The 18678-nt window shown below is 38.9% G+C and overlaps 1 protein-coding gene across 1 annotated transcript in view; it reads right to left on the bottom strand.

Annotated features, from left to right (window-relative positions):
- Positions 1–491: 491 nt before the first annotated feature.
- KCNMB2 (potassium calcium-activated channel subfamily M regulatory beta subunit 2) overlaps positions 492–18678 on the bottom strand; it is a 31527-nt gene continuing 13340 nt past the window's right edge. The window contains exons 2-4 of the mRNA XM_007105262.3: positions 17320–17490; positions 14752–14947; positions 492–776 (exon numbers count right to left, since the gene is read on the bottom strand). Coding sequence (XP_007105324.1) covers positions 492–776; positions 14752–14947; positions 17320–17490 — 652 coding nt within the window. The remainder of the gene's footprint in view (positions 777–14751; positions 14948–17319; positions 17491–18678) is intronic.

Genomic DNA, 18678 nt, shown 5'->3' with positions numbered 1-18678 from the left:
GCCTAAAGTCCTAAAGGAAATCTGGTACCTTCACTTGCTACAGGGCTCAGTTTAGAGTAAGGAAAAAAAATATTTTTGGCTGCAGCTTTAGTAAACATGAATGATGAAAAATATTGCAGAAATATCTTCAAGAGATCTGACAACTCTGAGCACAGACCTTATCACATTGATATTGTCTATATTCCTCCACGAGGCTTGGCAAATGAATAACTGAGCCCAATTTTGGCGGAAGGAGAGAAGTAAGTACTAGTTCCAGCACTGAACCAAGATTATGAAAAAAAACCCAACCAACAAAAAACAGTTATTTCTTCTCCTGAATAATAAAGACATCAAGTTTGCATATAGAACAGCTTTTGCATTATTGCTCTACGTATAAGAATATATTAAGGAACTCATAACAGACTGCACATTACAAACTTAAGGTTCTTTGGTGAAGAATGAAAGAAAACAGTATTTGAGCTTTAAAGAAAATGATCTCATCCACTTTGCTTTTATCTATTGATCTGTTGAATCCTCTCACAGAGCAGGGAGAGGTACTGTGTGAGTTTCACCATGGCAACGATAGCCACGCCCCCAGCCATCATACACGTTGGCCAAAAGAGTGAATGGAACAGCACGTTGGAACTGTAGAGTTTGGTTAGGATGACACTCTTCTGGTTTCCTTCCGGGTCAGAATAGCAGGAGAAGTGTTGGTACTTCCTGAAGTTTTCCATGACAACATTCACCAGGGACATGGATTCTTCAAAATTTTTTCCACACTTAGGTATATAGGAGCACTGTGGAAAATGAGATAAACTGTCACCAGAAGATACTCTGTGTGTGTGTATGTGTGTGTGTGGGGTACTAGGAGGAGTGTTGAGGCCAACTTAATGCTCTGTGAAATAACCATGATGGTTTTTCTTTTCATATTCAAACTAGTGCCTCTAGAAACCCTAAGAACTCACACACTAATTAACAATGTTTTTAGGTATCCAACCAAGATGTACTTTGATAGCTCACTCATATAGGTTAAATATTGATTAAAATTGGGTGACTCCAAAAAACAATTCGATAACTCCAGTGGATTCCTTTTGCCACAGTTAAGCATGGTGAGTGTTCATTATTCTCCATTGAACATACTTTTCCGTGGAATCAGTGTCAACCTTTTTGTCTTGTATCTGTCCACAGCTGTTTATGTAATATCAAAAGCTGCCAGTTATCTCAGGGAACTCTTACTCTTATCTTTTCAGCTTGGCTTTATTTTTTTCAACCAAATCACCTTGGTCACCTTGCTACTAGTCAAGAAGACAGCTGTACCCCTGGTGAGCTGCTAAAAAAGAATCTCAGAAAGTGTAGGGATATTGAATAAAGAGCTGTGATAAATGGTTCATGCCCAGTTAGTGTTGACAAGGTAACTTTTTCCGTAAAGCAAGGAAACATAAAGCAGAATCAATTCAGTTTACTCTTAAACCAGCACTCATCTGAGAATTTACAATAACTTTTCTTTGATTTTTTTCACCTGCTATCTTTCTTGCTATTTCTCTTCTATATGCCTCTCCTTTTTTTTTCTACACACTTACATCCTCTGATTTCTTTCTTTGTATCTCTCTTTTCCTTCCCTGCCCTGCCCGCCAGCCCTCACCTCTCTATGATATTTTCCCCTCTATTCCCTCCTCCTGTTCTCCTTTCTCCTTCTCTTTTCCCTCCCTCTTCTCTGTATACAGATGGAATTAAAGAACTTTGTAGTTTTTATTACTTATTGGATATGTTTTTGCATATATTTTCCTAATTTATAGAGCAGTCTTTGAGGAGATGAAATCTCTGTGAACCTCTTCCTTGGTATGTATATGAACAGTGACAAAACTGATATAACAATGCATTGAACTTTTTAAAAAGTTAGGAAAAAAGTGATTTAAGTCACTTCTCTGGGAGATGTGTGGGCCCTTGGTTAAGTCTTTGCCCTCTTTATGGTAAGGTGCCTCCCAATAGGAAAAAAATTCCTATCCTTTGTTATACACATTATCAAATGATTAATTGATTTACCTGAATTAAAATGGTTTGTGACAAGATCACTGCTAATCTCGTGTTTTAATGTGAATTAGAAAACTATGCCCCCTCATCAAAACACTGTTATTCTCTGTTGAAAAATTGTGATAATACACTGATTTTATGAAAAAAACCCCACATATTTTACTGCTATTACCACTTTATAAGTTGTGATTTAAATATTGACATCTATGAGTTTTACAATGTCACTGGTACCCCTAGGATTGTACAGTACACAACTCACACAACTGTATGTAGAGATACAGATGAGGTGGGCTGTTGGTGAACTTTGAGCTATACTGATGGGAGCTTAGGGGTAGGACCCTGGAATTCCAGAACCAATTTAGATTTGTATATTTCACAGGAAGAAACTATAAAAGAAATGGGATGAGTTTTGCTAATGGAGTATGTTTGAATGACTCTTTCCCCTGACTTTATTAGTGGGTATACTGGCACTTGCTTTTTTTCACTGTGCTGTAGTCACTGGATTATTTGTTTATAAACAGCAGGAAGATTCTTCAGTTAGTTAAGAATGGAGGATGAGCATGCTGACATTTATCATAAACAAGGCTGAATATTCTCATACAAGGGCTGGTTGACATCCTCTTATTTAATCAGCTAAGAATAAATGTGAGTACACTCATAAATGTGGTTAGTGCAGAGAGCTGGTACTAGCACAACATTAAGGGTCTGAAAGTATCTCCAAGAAAGCAGAATTTCTCAGTGAGTTATAACTTAGTATGAAAATTGGTCTATGACTGCCATGATACATTTTCTACTGGTTGGATGCTGGATTGAAAGAGTTTAAAGCAGTAAGGGGATCCCTTTATATTTTTCCTTCTTCAGCACTGCTCAGATCATGTCTACAATTTTTTTTAATGCTTTGATTCAAAAAACGTTAAAAAAATTTAAAGGCAAGTCATTTGTGGTTGAATTAAAAAGGAGCCAATTTAACGTATGAATGCATCAGGGTTCTTTATATTTTGGTGCCAAGAGAGTTTATAGTAGTAGTTTTAGTGGCTAACAGTACTAAGTTATTGAAATGGTCTCAATAAAAATGGAATTCCATTAAAAATGGAGTTTTTCCTTTTCTTATGCTCTTGTGAATTGATTTGGCTTTTAAATTTTTTTGGGAGAAACATTTATCAGCCAGTGACAATAATTTTGTCACTATATAAGATTCTTCCAAATACAATGCGATATATATTACTTTTGAGACCATCTAGCAAGGTTGTAATACAGGAGCTGCTTTATTAAAGCTTCTAGTCATCAGGGTCTCAAATGCACACGTTTGGACTGGCCAGATGAGGTGTGTGCCATACATGCTCGGGTGTGGGTCCTCAGGGCCAGGCACTTAGAAATGCAACTTCACGTTACTGGTAGAGAAAAGATTTCTCTGCCCTTGTGTTTTTAGCTTTTTCTAACCTTGCCACCCACCACCTTTCAACACACATAAACTGGCTCCCACTAGACTATTATTATCCTTGAAAATTCCTTTATAATATGTTAATCATTCATTAACTTCTATTATTGATGGGTCCTTCTTTTGTGCTAATGAATGTATAAGGTAGTATCACAAGCCCCTGACATGTCTTCAAGAGGTCTGGTTACTGTGTTACTGTGTTTCTATAAGCAAGTTACTTGGCTCCTCAGAATCAACTTTTGTATATAGTAGGGTTAATAGAGCCTTCCTGGCAGGGTGTGTGAGGGTTAAATTATGAATATGCATAAAGCATCAATAAATTTTCTTTAACATATTTTTTATTGGAATATCACATTTGTCCATACGATCTAAAGTCTTTAAACAAGTGCCACATACTAAACTACGAAAACTTTAAGGAGGGTAAAATTACTAGTTATGTGGTTTTCACAGGAGCAGTCCTGTTTGATGGCTCTTGTCACGTGTTCCTTGTTTTTGTGTCCAAAGAGATTTGACATTATGCTGAACCCTACGTTAGGATTCTAAGTTTTTGTTTCAAACTATAGCCATGTGTATATTTCTGAGGCTGGTGTGAATTTGGGGTAAAGATTTAGTGATCTTATCACATGTTTGGAGAGTGAATTTCAACAAATGAAAACTTTAGTAAGTAAGCAACACTTAGTTGGAAAAATGTTATGTAGATTCAAAAGGTAAAAATCCTTGTGTTTTTAGATCATTCTTTTCTTGGTGGGAGGTATGGGCTAGGAAAGATTTAACTTTTGGACTGCATGATATATAACACAAAGGAACATATGAATAATAATTTTATATACACAAGACACTTAAATGCCACTCAAAATTTGTTTATATATATTTATATTACCATGGCTATAGGTCCTTCTTTCTTTTGTGCCTAACATATGGATATAGAAACCTAGCAAAACTCCAAGGCAGCCAGAGGAAGATTTAGACCCTCATCTCTCTTCTCTCTTTTTTTTTAATTTTAATTTTTTATTTTTAAATTAATCAATTAATTAATTAATTTTTGGCTGCCCTGGGTCTTCGTTGCTGCAAGTGGGCTTTCTCTAGTTGCAAAGAGTGGGGGCTACTCTTCATTGTGGTGTGCAGGCTTCTCACTGCAGTGGCTTCTCTTGCTGCAGAGCACAGGATCCAGGCATGGGCTTCAGTGGCTGTGGCTCGCGGGCTCCAGAGCGCAGGCTCAGCAGTTGTGGCGCATGGGCTTAGTTGCTACGCGGCATGTGGGATCTTCCCAGACCAGGGCTCAAACCCGTGTCCCCTGCATTGGCAGGCGGACTCCCAACCACTGCGCCACCAGGGAAGCCCTCACATCTCTCTTCTTAATCCTGAATTTTGTTAATAAACCTTTGTGCTTTCCCAACTCCCTTAAATTCTCTTTAGTATTGAAAATACAGAGATGGCCCCACAACGTGACCCTTCGTCTCCCCAGCTGAGGAAACCTGGAGCCTGTCACCTTCTCCTGACTGTCCTTTCCCTTACCACAAAGATCTAGCAATTGCATCTTCTCTCCAGTTCTTTGGAAAGCAACTGAAAGTGTTCTTAGCCTCCCTTCCAGAATGTTTCACGTCAATAGAGTCATTTTTATTCTCGTGATGGACAGAAGTTTTGAGAAAGTACCTGTTGGGCTTTTGCTTAGCCATGCTTCACTAGGCATGTGTGAAGCAAAAAGTGACAGGCCTTCACCCTAAAAATAAAAGCTGTGGGGAGGAGTGGGGGCAGTAGGAGGGGTATATTTGGCTGGATAACCTCACTGGTCAGCCTACTTTTCCTTATGATGGTAGGAAGGGAACTATTAATTCTCAGGATCACCTCAGGGGTAGGGTTTGTTCTTCATTTGTTCTTTTATTAAAAGTGCAGTGTCTTATTTGAGAGAGGGGTTAAGTTTGATGAAATCTAATCAATATGTTTTGAGTGTCTCTAAAGTACCAAGTTGCATGCTGGGTATAGGCATGGAAAACATAAACAATTTAAAACAGATCGTTAGAGAGAAACAGGACAAGGGTGGTGGGAGTGATGAAATGGGACCAGCAATGAGGCTGAAAAGGCTCTTAGTAAAGGCTCTACACTTCACAGAGGTGGGCCACAAATTTGTCAGAACTCTGTGGTATCCAGGGCATCCTAGTCCACAATGCCTATGAGATAAAAACAAAAACACTGCTCATTGAAGCATAAGTATCTTGGTTCCAAAGTCAGATGGGACTTCTTCAGTGTCTGCAAACAATGAGTATTGTGTACATGTTTATTAAGCATGTATGATGTGCCAGGCTTTGTGTTCTGTGCTGGAGAAGGAGACATAATCCCTACATTCAAAGGATGTAGAGGTCCCCATCTGGCAGTCTTGGAGTACTCTAAACTTTTGAGTTCTTTGAACATTAGTGATGGACAGAGGAGGTGAGAGAATAAACTGGGATGTTATTTTCATTCTTGTTTGAGACTTCCTGCTCCTTACCATCACTTTAAAAAAAGCGAATCCCACAAAATTTAGACTATTTTAGTTTGCACTTCTAGTATCTGCTTGATTTTGGCAAGTGGGACTGTTTGAAATGTTTGGTAGAGGAGAGGAAAATAGTATTCACACTCTGCTATGTACCACAGTTTCCTGCAGTATCGAGACACAGATTCCTCCAGAGAGGTTTTCCTTTTCTGTGTTTTCCAGAGCTTTCACATTTATTGTGGCATTACTGCTTGATGTGGAGTAGAGGAGAAGCTTAAAAGACCTAGGAAATCCACTAATGAAATAGAAGCCATGTGGAGCTGCAGGATTAGTCAATACCCACAATAGCTTAAGCCATGGAGCCTTCAGGTCCACGATGTATCCAGTTAGCCCTTGAGTAAGTCAGATATCTAATTTGACCTTGCCCTTCACCATGATCCTCTTTCTCAGCAATGGAAAGGAGTAGGTTCATTTTCCATGCTTTTCTTCTTCATGCTCAGTGCACGCTGTTTTGGGACACATTCTTCCCTTCATTTCTGCATAAAGATGCCCTCATCTGTGCCATAATTCAGTTTTGGTGAGCAGTGACTAAACTTTGTCAATCACAGAAGCATTTCTGAATCTATGGTCCATAGGCAGTTTCAGGAAATTTCTAATTTAAATATCCCTAAATGTAAGGTGCTGATTATGGGGATGTCATATGTCAAATTTCTGGGCATGTTTTTTCCCATCTTTTCGGGGTGCACTTCTATCTAATATCCATTCTGTGTAAACTGGTGTTGAATATACAACCTTGACTGTTCCTATGGATCATGGATAGTTCTAGTCCTTGTTCATGGCCTTTTACTTGATCCTAATCACCTCTTGGAGTATGATGAAATGGCGTGGATTCTCACCTATTCACTAAAATATACCATCAGAAGGATAAATATTTCTTAGAATTTAGAGTTTTTTAAAGCTCTTACCTTTACTCTCTCAAGAGGATGCACTAATGTTTTGCTTTTTAAGAGAGAGCATGTTTAGGTAAAGAGACTTAGATTTTAATTCAGACCTAATTAGTGAATGTGTGACTTTGGGAAAATTATTTCATTTTCTGAGCTCAGCTTCATTATTGTGAAGTGGAGATAACAGTGGTACCTAATATGTGAGATTGATGCTGTAATTAAACAAATGAGTTCATGTAAAATATTTAGTATTATACAGTGCCTGGCACATTTTAAGCTCATGATAAAATTTGGCTATTACTACTTTAGGAGTAGGGTTTTAGTCAGGGTTAAATGAGATGATTTTTATAAAGTTCTTGGTGTAGTGCTGGGCACATAGTATGTAGTAGATAATAAATGTGGGCCCCTCTTTTTTTCCCATTTAGATTCTCAACTTCACTTTATTTTCTTCCCTTTTATCCTTACCCTACCAAATGCTGTGCAGAGGAACTCAGTGTTTACAAGCTTTGATTAAAATTGTAGAATCTCCTAGCATTCAAGCTAAAAGCTAAATAAAATCTGGAGCAGTGGTTTTGCCACTGTCTGGAGACATTTTTAGTTGTCACACTTGGAGGGAGGATGATGCTCATCATCTAGTGGGTAAAGGCCAGGTATGCTGCTAAAGATCCTACAATGTACAGAACAAGTCTCCACCCTACCCTCACAGACAACAAAGGAATATTCCACCCCAAATGTTAATAGCCTTGAGGCTGAGAAATTCTAGTCTAGATATGTATATTCTCTGGATGTGCAGAACTCAGAAGGCTTCAGAATAGTGACAAAATGAGGGGTGATGCTGAGTCTGGAGTTATAAATAATTGGTTAATTTATAGAATTTACTCTCCATCCAAAATAGCTGTCTTCCTCATGACAACGATATATAAAATACCATATATATGGTAGTATACTACATACCCAAAATGGATGTACTTTCTGGTTTTGCACAAAGATTCATTTTCAATACTCTCTTAAATCAGATGGGCATGTTTTGGGGATCCCTGGTGGGTAAACAAGGTTTTAAACTCTTAAAGGAGATCAGCATTGAGAAATTTAACAACCATAGTGAATTAATACTCAGCCACAGTTTATGATTCCTGTGACAGCCTTGTAGCCAGAAGAGGCAGGGGGCCCTTGAGCCTGCTTGCAGCTCCTAGAGACTGTTAGTCAGCCAGTTGCTCCACAAGAGCATGCCAGCTTATCAGCTTAAGCAGCTTCAGTTGTAATATGGACAAGAGGTTGGTCACTGAGTTTAAAAGCCAAAGAAAAAGAAAATATGAGAGAGTGTGAAAATTTAAAAATAAAATCCTTTTGGATATCTTTCTACAAAGAAGCAGACAGCTTGACTGATATACCTTTGCCTCCTGTTGTCCCAAATCAAACATTGCCAGTAGTGCCTTATGTATCTCAGTAAAACCATGCCCATTCGTTGGTAACTATGGGAAAGACTACTATTTTTGGTGAGCTTGGGGAATAGTAACAAGAAGGAGAGGTCAAGATAGAGAATATTTTAATTTTTCTCCCCAGGAGTATACTGTATATTTCTCATGCTACATTAAGATCATGGTTTAGTGACCTTTTGACATGGTGATAACTGTATTTTCCACGTATTTACTTCTGATTAAAGGCAGAGGACAGCTAACCAGCGAGTGAAGAACTACTGGGCCAGGAAGGCGATCCTGCTGTTTGGTGTTTTCTTTCCCCTGGAAGTGTCTGTTGATTCTAGAAGGGGGCTGAGATCCTAGAAGGTTGGATGGAATTTTTGACAGCCTTGCAGAGCTAGGGGCAGGGATTATCATTAACAACCTATCAAGTGGGGGCTCTGATGACCCCCTATTCACTTTGGGCTGGGACTGTTAAGGGCTGCATCCTAGGAGTAATGGTCAACCTGAAGAAGATAGGTCCTCGAAGGGACTTAAGTTCAAACTTGAATATCTCAATTTATGTAGTCAGAATAAGGTGATCATGAATGGCACCTAGGGGCCTTGCAGAAGCAAATGGAAATAATTTTTGGAAAAGATGACATCATGATATCAACCTAGGCTTAAAATTGTTTTTATAAATAATTTTGCAGATATGATGTTTGACAACTAATAAAAAATAACCAGACATTACAATACAACATGAAAACAATTAAGAAAAAAAAACAGAACAGGCACATAGCGGCTTCAGATATTGTAGTTATCAAAACAAACTTTAAAATAACTACAATTTTACTTTTATGTTGAAGAATTTAAAAGAGAAGAATTAGAATACTGCAGAAAACTAGAAATTATAAATAAGATCCAAATGGATATTCTAGAAATGAAAAATACAATAAGAGAAATTAAGAACTCAATGGATGGGTTTAACAGATTTGTCAGAGCTGAGGAAAGAACTGTGAATCAGAAGGTAGGTCAATATCTAGAATGAAGCACAGAGAGACAAAAGGAGGGAAAATATTGAATACAAAAGAGACAGGAAGACACACAGGGGATACAATGAGAGCACCTAACATATAGTCTGTAGGAGTTCAAAAAGGAGAAGAGGGAAAGAATGAGAGCAGAGATAATATTTGATGAGATAATGACTGAGAACCTTCTAAAATTGACAAAGAACATCAAGGAAGAGGGAGAGAGGCCCTGGGAACATTAAGCAGGCTAAATAGAAATAAATGTTTACTTTGGCACTAGTAATTCCACTGTAGAAAACCAAAGAAAATAATCTTTAAAGTAGACCAAAATAACCTGCAAAGAAGTAACAATTAGACTGAGAGCTGATTTCCAAAGAGTAGCAATGCTCACCAGAAGACAATGGAATGCTTTCAATGTACAGAAATAAAATAACAGCCAACTTAGAATTATATACTCAGTGAATATATACTTTGAGAATGAAAATGAAAAGAAAATATTTTCAAACAAATGAATGCTTAGAGATTTCTTTAGAGCAGATATTGCACTAAATAATTAAAGAGTGTTCTTCAGGAAGTAGGAAGAAATGATCCCAGACCAAGGATAAAGGAAGGAATGAAGAATAAGAAAATGGAAAATGATGTGGACACATCTAAATAGATAGCTACTATATACAAAAACAATAATAATATCTTCATGGGCTTAAAGTATATATTGAATAAAAATGATGATAATATATAACTTGAGAAGAGAATAAATGGAGTTAAAATGTTTTAAGTTCTAAGAGGGAAGTTTATAGCAATACAATCCTACCTTAAGAAACAGGAAACGTCTCGTATAAACAACCTAACTTTGCACCTAAAGCAACTAGAGAAAGAAGAACAAAAAAACAAAGTCAGCAGAGGAAAGAAAGAAACCATAAAGATCAGATCAGAAATAAATGAAAAAGAAATGAAGGAAACAATAGCAAAGATCAATAAAACTAAAAGCTGGTTCTTTGAGAAGATAAATAAAATTGATAAACCATTAGCCAGACTCATCAAGAATAAAAGGGAGAAGACTCAAATCAATAGAATTAGAAATGAAAAAGGAGACGTAACAACAGACACTGCAGAAATATGGAAGATTATTAGAGATTACTACAAGCAACTGTATGCCAATAAAATGGACAACCTGGAAGAAATGGACAAATTCTTAGAAATGCACAAGCTGCCGAGACTGAACCAGGAAGAAATAGAAAATATGAACAGACCAATCACAAGCACTGAAATTGAAACTGTGATTAAAAATCTTCCAACAAACAAAAGCCCAGGACCAGACGGCTTCACAGGCGAATTCTATCAAACATTTAGAGAAGAGCTAACACCTATCCTTCTCAAACTCTTCCCCCCCAGCCCCGCCCCCCATTCCCTGCATCTGTGCAGCGCTGTCCCCGCCTGAGCATCCCTCCCTCCTCGGAGCCCCTCCCCCTCGGCATCCGGGTGCAGTGGGTGAACCTTCCCCGTGGCCCAGGGCTGCGCTCGTTCCTCGCCACCTGTCCTCTGCCTCCACTCCTGGGGTCCTTGAGGATGGAGATGACACCCCCACGGGAGCGGTTCTGAACTAATCACTTGAGTTCATCAGGATTGGCTGGGACAAGCACGCAGCTCTCTGCTCACCTCCACGCTTTATCCGTCTTGTTCCACATCTTCAACGCCTTCCCTCTCTCTCTGTTCTCTCCAGCTGCTCCAATACTAACCATCCGCTAAGAACAAGCTCAATTCCCACCTCCTCCGTAAAGCCCTCCAGGACTACCCTCTGTTGATTCTTTTCCCTCTGAGATCCTAGAGCACGCTATACCAACCAGTTTTCAGGGGGAAATTCTTTGCCTCTCCTCCTGTGTGTTCATCTTTTCTCTCCAACTCGACTATAGCGTTCTTGAACGGAAATCAGTATTACCGAGTGACTGAATATACTTTTCACGAGTAAGAAAATCAACTTAGGATTTTTTAACTTTACAGTAATGCGAAAGCAATACGCATTCAGTAGAAACTACTTCGACTTTTGAATTTTGAGCTTTCCTCGGGCCCACCGTATGGGGAAAGACACTTCCTCCTGATGCTGGGTGGCAAAGCCCCAGCTCCCCACCAGCCACGCGACCACACCAGGAGACAGCGGATAGATGCAACCACCACGGACCCAGACAAGCACTCTGCTTGTCAGTACAGTAGTCAATAAATTACACGAGATGGTCAGCACTTTATTAAAAAATAGTCCTTGCATTAGATGATTTTGCCCAACTATAGGCTAACCTAGGTGTTCTGAGTGCACTGAATGTAGGTGAAGCTAAGCAGTGATGTTTGACACGTCAGGTGTATTAAATGCATTTTCAATTTATGATATTTTCAACTTACCATGGGTTTACTGGGACGTAACCCCATGGTAAGTTGAGGAAGATCTGTACAACAGAAGCAGCAGCCAAGGAACCAGTAGGAGAAATAATGGTTTTTATTTAAAGACAGTCACGGCATGGAAGCAACCTAAGTGTCCATCAACAGATGAATGGATAAAGAAGATGTGGCACATATATACAATGGAATATTACTCAGCCATAAAAAGAAATGAAACTGAGTTATTTGTAATGAGGTGGATAGACCTGGAGTCTGTCATACAGAGTGAAGTAAGTCAGAAGGAGAAAAACAAATACCGTATGCTAACACATATATATGGAATCTAAGAAAAAAAATGTCATGAAGAGATTAGTGGTAGGATGGGAATAAAACACAGACCTACTAGAGCATGGACTTGAGGACGTGGGGAGGGGGAAGGGTAAGCTGTGACGAAGTGAGAGAGTGGCAGGGACATATATGCACTACCAAATGTAAATTAGATAGCTAGTGGGAAGCTGCCGCATAGCACAGGGAGATCACCTCTGTGCTTTGTGACCATGAGAGGGGTGGGATAGGGAGGGTGGGAGGGAGGGAGACACAAGAGGGAAGAGATATGGGAACATATGTATATGTATAACTGATTCACTTTGTTGTAAAGGAGAAACTAACACACTATTGTAAAACAGTTATACTCCAATAAAGATGTTAAAAAAAATGTTTTAATATCCTTGATTAGTCGAGATTGCAAGTTGTAATCACTAGTTAAACACTAAAAGAATAGTGACAGAACACATAACTTCCAAGAAAATAGAGGGGAAAATGGGATCATGAAAATAATCCAGTGAAGAAAGGGTGGTCTTTTCATAAATGGACTTGGACAAATGATTGTCCATATGAATAAAAAAGAAATCTAGAAACTTGACTCCTGCATAAAAATCAATTCCAGGCAGATTGTACTCTAAATGTGAAAGGAGAAACAATAACATTTCTAGAAGATAATTTGGGAGAATGACTTCATGATCTCAGGGTAGATGAAGACTTTAAACAGACAGCAGGGCAACCAAACGTTTGAAAAAAAGAAAGAAAAAACAAAAGAAAGAAAGGAAGAAGAAGAGAAAGAAAGGAAAAAGAAAAAAAGAGAAAAGAAAAATATTGACAAGGTTTGGTTGCACTGGAATTAGAGACTTCTTTCATTCAAATACATCATTAAGAGAGTGAAAAGGCCACCTTTCATTTCAGGAGAAGGTATTTGCAACACAACAGTCAAGGAAGGTTCAGATTTAAAGAATTCCTACAATGAATACTAAGAAGAAACCATCCAGTAGAATCAATTCAATAGAAAACAAGGGACTTGAACAGACATTATAAAAAAAAAAGGATATTCAAAATGCCAATAAATAAATGAAAATGTACTTAATAACATTAGTCACCAGAACTGCAAGGTTCTGATTTCCTGCAGTGCAGGATATGTTTTATTTCTTTGCTTTCATGGTGGTTATGTGGGGGAATCTCTATAACAAGTGCTTGAGCTGTACTTTTTCATTTCTTGTATGTTTTACAGTTAAAAACAAGGTAAATAAACCAAACAATGACCTAGTATCATACTGACAGCAGACAGAATACTGGTCCTAAAATTTTAACTGAGATTTTCCATGGTAGGTTCACTCCCAATTTATAGCTTACATACTGCATTCATTCATACTGCATTCATACTGTAGTGATAAAATGTCAAAACGAGAAAATGGAAATATGTCCCACTTTTTGATGCCTATTCAGTTTTGGCCAATTTCCAATTCCTTGGAGATTTGAGAGTTTTACAGACATTCATCATTACAGGTCAGTTTTGATTTAAAAACTTGACTTGAGGGATCTTGAAAAACGTATACTTTGTGGGAGAACTAAGCTATGTATATTTGTAGAATAGGATTAGGACTGGTATTGTTTGTGGGTACCACAAACAAAAAGAAATCAGAGCAGACGTGTCCTCAGAGATATTTGCAAGAATTCTTTTAAGTTACTGTAACCGAAATGCAAGGTGGGTTTACTTACTTTTTGTTAATATATCACAAAACGAATCCTATGTTCTAGTATCAAGCTTTGCAGCTACTGCATTTTTTTCAATACGTATAATCTGTATCATTTAAGTGCTGATAATTGTAATGAAAAGTTTTTACAAGAAAGGCTAGAGTTGTGAGAATTGTATCCTGGTGACGAGAGCCAATTGTCCCGTTGGAGAATGGTATCAGGTTGTCTTGGCATATGAAAGTACTCTGGCCATCTAAATTGCTACCATAAATCCAAAACACAATGTATTTAACTTAAAATTGATAATGGCAGGTTGGTTCTGCTGACACTTTACTAGTCATCCCAGACCTTTTAAATGCAAATTTTATGTGCAGCTTTAATACAATACATATTGAGCATCCACCACTTGGACTTGAATATGTTAGTGCTGGAAAATTCAGCCTCTTTGAACATAACACATGTGAAGATATATGCACAGGCACACATACTGTGACCATGGGTTGAAGATCTCACCTGTGCTCTTCTCAGTACTCTCCATACTCTGTTCTAATCCTCACAGTGAATGACCTTGCAAGATGGTCATTGTTATTAAATTTTTAGAGAAAAGGATACTGAGGCTCAGAGAGCTTAAGTTACATCTCCAAGACCACAGAACGAAGTGACAATGACCGTGGAAAAGCAAAATATAGTTTTACCCCGTGGTTCCCAGGTATATGACAAATACCTTGTTTTTTTGGCTTGTACAACTCTGACTAAACTGCACATTTGCTTTGAAAGACTAAGTCTATTTGTGTATCAATAAGGATATAATGTTTACCCTTCTAAATGAAAGTAAAGGCTAAATCGTCACTGTTCCAAAATGGGGAATGATTTGACCACCACTTGCACAGAAAATAAATGTTTCCCAAGTAAGAGAGTCAAGTAGTGTAGTGAGTTCTGTGACTGGATGAGGAAGGGCCTGCTTCCTAGTGGCATTTTCCTTTGAAGTGCTGGCGCAGGGGAACTTGATAGATGGAATGGTGCGGAGCTGTGTGAGGTGAACAAGATGCAGTGTGCGCCCAGCTCCTACCTCATGATTGATTTTCATTGTCTCTTCCGTGTGGTAGAGAAGGAGCTTCTCTCCAGAAGAAGTCAGGTTAACGTACACCTGGAGACAGGGGTACTGAGAGAGTTTCCAGCAGTCCGGACCACAGCTGAAGGAGCAGTTAAATGTTTCCGTGATGGATGCATTCAGCAAGGTGCACTGAGCCTCCTCGGTCCACACACTACACAGAGAGGAGGAGAATAAGCACAGGCCCAAATGCCAAGGGCAAAGAAGGTGTAATCAGAGGGGAACATTTGTCAGCTCCTTGACCTGAAGAATCATCCAGATCTATAATACAACCTATTTGTTAATGTGTATGTTTTTAAATAGAGCAGCTTTAGGCTAACTATAATATAAACACAGACAAACTTTGCCTGGCATCTGAGAACTTTGCCAATGATTTCCATCAGATATAGTATCATCTTTTCCAATGCTTGATTTAAGTTAGATATTTTTCCTTATCAAATTCACTGGTAAGCATAAGGCAGCATCTTTTTACATCACAACCTGTACTCACCCTGCATTTCTGCATTTTAAGCTGCTTCCTGCCATGCCTTGGTCCTCACCTCGCAATGTCTGCCCTGTTTGTAGGCAGAGAAGGTGTAAGGGAGAAGGGGAGGAGAGATGGTGAAAGGGTGGAGGGGCTTGAGGTCCAATGTGACAGATGAAAGGACAGTGATATATTTCTTTGAGGTCTTTCTAATAAGGGAGAAAAGATAACTCCACCTTTTGATTATACCAAGAGCAATCACTTATTGCATTCCCCTTCACCCTAACTGATGCTTTACATACATTGTCTTCTTTGTTCTCCCAATAACCCTATAGGTTAGGTATTAATTTCTTTTAAAGCTGAGTGAATTGACAGTCAGAGAGATCAAATACATGCAAGGACACACAGCTAGTAAGTGATGGAAATTGTGATTCCATCCAATCCTCTATTTCTCTACTGCCCAGGCTCATTCCATGGTGCTGCCCTTCTTCCCCACAAACAGTGGAAAAGAGGCTGTTGTTATATGCAGATTAATGGGTTCTTATCAGTGCCCTGGGACCTCTCAATTAGAAAGATTAAACAAACAAACCCTCCAGCTGCCCATTGGTCAGCTTTTCATTCTAAAACATTTATAATTTTATGATCAAGGGTAATATTTGTGATTAGGAAGTAACACACCCAGAATCAATGTTTTGCTTCTGGATATAAGCTGATTACCAGAGTGATCAGAAAACAGTTTCTTTGCAGATTAATGGCCCTTCTTTCTCCTGGACATGTGTTGACAGGGCCCCCTTTCCATGTCCAGTTTCATACCAGAGCCAGGATACTAGCACTGACCCCCTCTGGTGTGGAAATTTGTATTTTCCTGGGACATGGGTGGTCAGATTTTGCTTATTACAAGGAGGAAAAAAGTCTTAGATGGTTCTAAGCAGATGTGAGGATCTGAAAGCGGTTTTGGAGTCAGTGAACTCTTGGGGCCTGAGGCATCAGAGCTTTCACTGAGAAGGAGCACAGCTGAAGGCATCAGAGAAACACAGCAGAGCAGCCACAAATGGGAAAGATGATGCCTTAATTTTAGCAGATTACTGTGTTTCAACCAGATTTTCCTTCTAAAAATTAAAGTATTAATTTAGGTGGGGAAATGAATGCCGCAAAATGGTTTGATTTTCTTTTGGATTGAAACCTCAATTTTTCATTTGAAAGGGCCTCGTTTCTTTAAGCTGAAGCACTCTGAGACCTTCCCCATTAGTTATAGCAATGCTGGGCTTCCCTGTGTCCAATTTATGGACAACAGTTAGCTAGAGATGCTGTGGAGGTTTATCATGTGGCTTACTCAGGAGGAACGCACTTGACAACTCAGTATTCAATTGCCTCTCTATCTATTCAGTAAACCTAGGGCAAATATTTAAATAAGAAGGGTTCAAAATCTTTAATTTAAAAAGTTAGTGCATAGTAGTGTTTTTCAACCTATTAGAATCACCTGGGGAACTTTAAAAGATACTCGTGAATGGGTCCCACTCCAGACCTACTAAATCTGACCCTTTGGAATGATTGTGGTGGGGCCTGGGTGTCAGTATTCTTAAAAGTTTCTCAGGAAGTTGAAATGTGCAGTTGAGAACCACTAATGTGTGGGGTGATGGAAGAGTGGGGTGTGGTGGAAAGGAATGCAGGTGGAGAATGGACAGAGGTGTGAAGAGGCAAGAATAGGGATTCTGGAATTAACAGGATGTGGTTTTGAATCTTGGCTCTGCCGAACACTAAAGCTGTATGACACTGGGCAAATTATATCTATCTTGAGCCTCAGTTTTGCCATTTTTATGAATATATTCATACTTATAGAATAGTTATGGGAATTTAAAAAGTAATGTATGGCAAGTCCCTGGCACATAGAACTATTTGTATCATTATTGTTAGATAACATTATTGACAAATAGTATGTGCCAGGCACTGCTCAAAGTTCTTTTTAGGAAAGAAGGTAAGGAAGAGGACCTCAAGATTGATAAGCTGTGTGGGAGGAGGGAGAAGGGAGACAAAAGACAGTCCCAAGCACCCAATGGCTTTACCTCTGCATGTATGAGCGCAGGAGTGTGATTCCCAGCAGAAAGTACATCATGATGGAGCACACCATCATGGCCAGTCCCAGGAGAATGGCCCGGTCCTCTCCTGCTTTCAGTGCTGTGACAGTTTTCCTTTTGTCCAGGAGGTCATGGTCCCTGATTTTTTGGTAAATGTTTCTGAGGTTGAACATAATACAGTTTTACTTGAAGTCCACAGTTAATCAACACACCCCTAAAGAGGAAGTCACTGCTCAGGTCTTCCTAAGGCAGAGAGGCTGAGAGGGGTCCTCCAAACCCGCCTGAGTGCAGTTGGATCCCAGCATGTGACTATTGCCTTCCAACACACATGTGCGTGCACACACACACACACACACACACACACACACACACACTGCAACCCTGAGCAGAAACAAGTCTCCCTTCTTTCCTTGGGGCCCATATCTAGCTGTCAATACTTTTGCCTTTTCTCTAAGTCTGAAGAAAGAAAGCAATCCCCCCAGCCCTTAAAATAATGCTTTGGGTTTGTTTCCTTTGCCAACCCCCAGCTGATCATCATTGATCTTTCTGTACTCTCTGAATACCTAATGGAGCATTAATTCAAATAAATAGCAACATATATCAGGAATCTATCAACTTAATATCTTATTTCCCCTCGGTAGTAATAGACAGAATTTATCCTGTTTAACATTTTTCTCAGGCTTAGGGTTGCTTAGGGCTCTGTTGACTTGAGATCTATAAGAAATGTGGAGATGTCCAGTGGTGACCCAGACTTCTTTTCCTGTACTGTAAACATTTGAGTGAGTTTACAAAAATGTCAGTCAAATCAAGGCCAGACTCCATAAGTTTGGATAGTTTTATTAGTATTTTTTTAAATTTTTGAGCAGCAACCTATGGTAGGAAAAAAACACATTGGAGTCAAACTGTCTCCTAGTTCAAAACCTGATTTCATAGCTTACTAGCTGTGTGATCTCTACAGCTTCCTCAGCCTTTCTAATTCTCAGTTCCTTGCAAAGTGGAAATAATGTGTAACTACATTGTTATGGTTAAATGAGATGACAGAAGTAGATTATCCAGGAGAATGACTGACATGAAGTATTTAATAAATGTTCCCATTTAAAAATGGTGTGGGGAACACACCTATGGTCAGCTAATCTATGACAAAGGAAGCAAGGATATACAATGGAGAAAAGACAGTCTCTTCAATAAGTGGTGCTGGGAAAACTGGACAGCTACATGTAAAAGAATGAAATTAGATCACTCCCTAACACCATACACAAAAATAAACTCAAACTGGGTTAAAGACCTAAATGTAAGGCCACACACTATAAAACTCTTAGAGGAAAACATAGGCAGAACACTCTATGA

This window comes from Physeter macrocephalus, chromosome 1 (assembly GCF_002837175.3).
Source record: "Physeter macrocephalus isolate SW-GA chromosome 1, ASM283717v5, whole genome shotgun sequence".
NCBI classification, from domain to species: Eukaryota; Metazoa; Chordata; class Mammalia; order Artiodactyla; family Physeteridae; genus Physeter; species Physeter macrocephalus.
The sequence above is the reverse complement of the archived record's forward strand: the minus strand, read 5'-3'. Positions and strand labels throughout refer to the sequence as shown.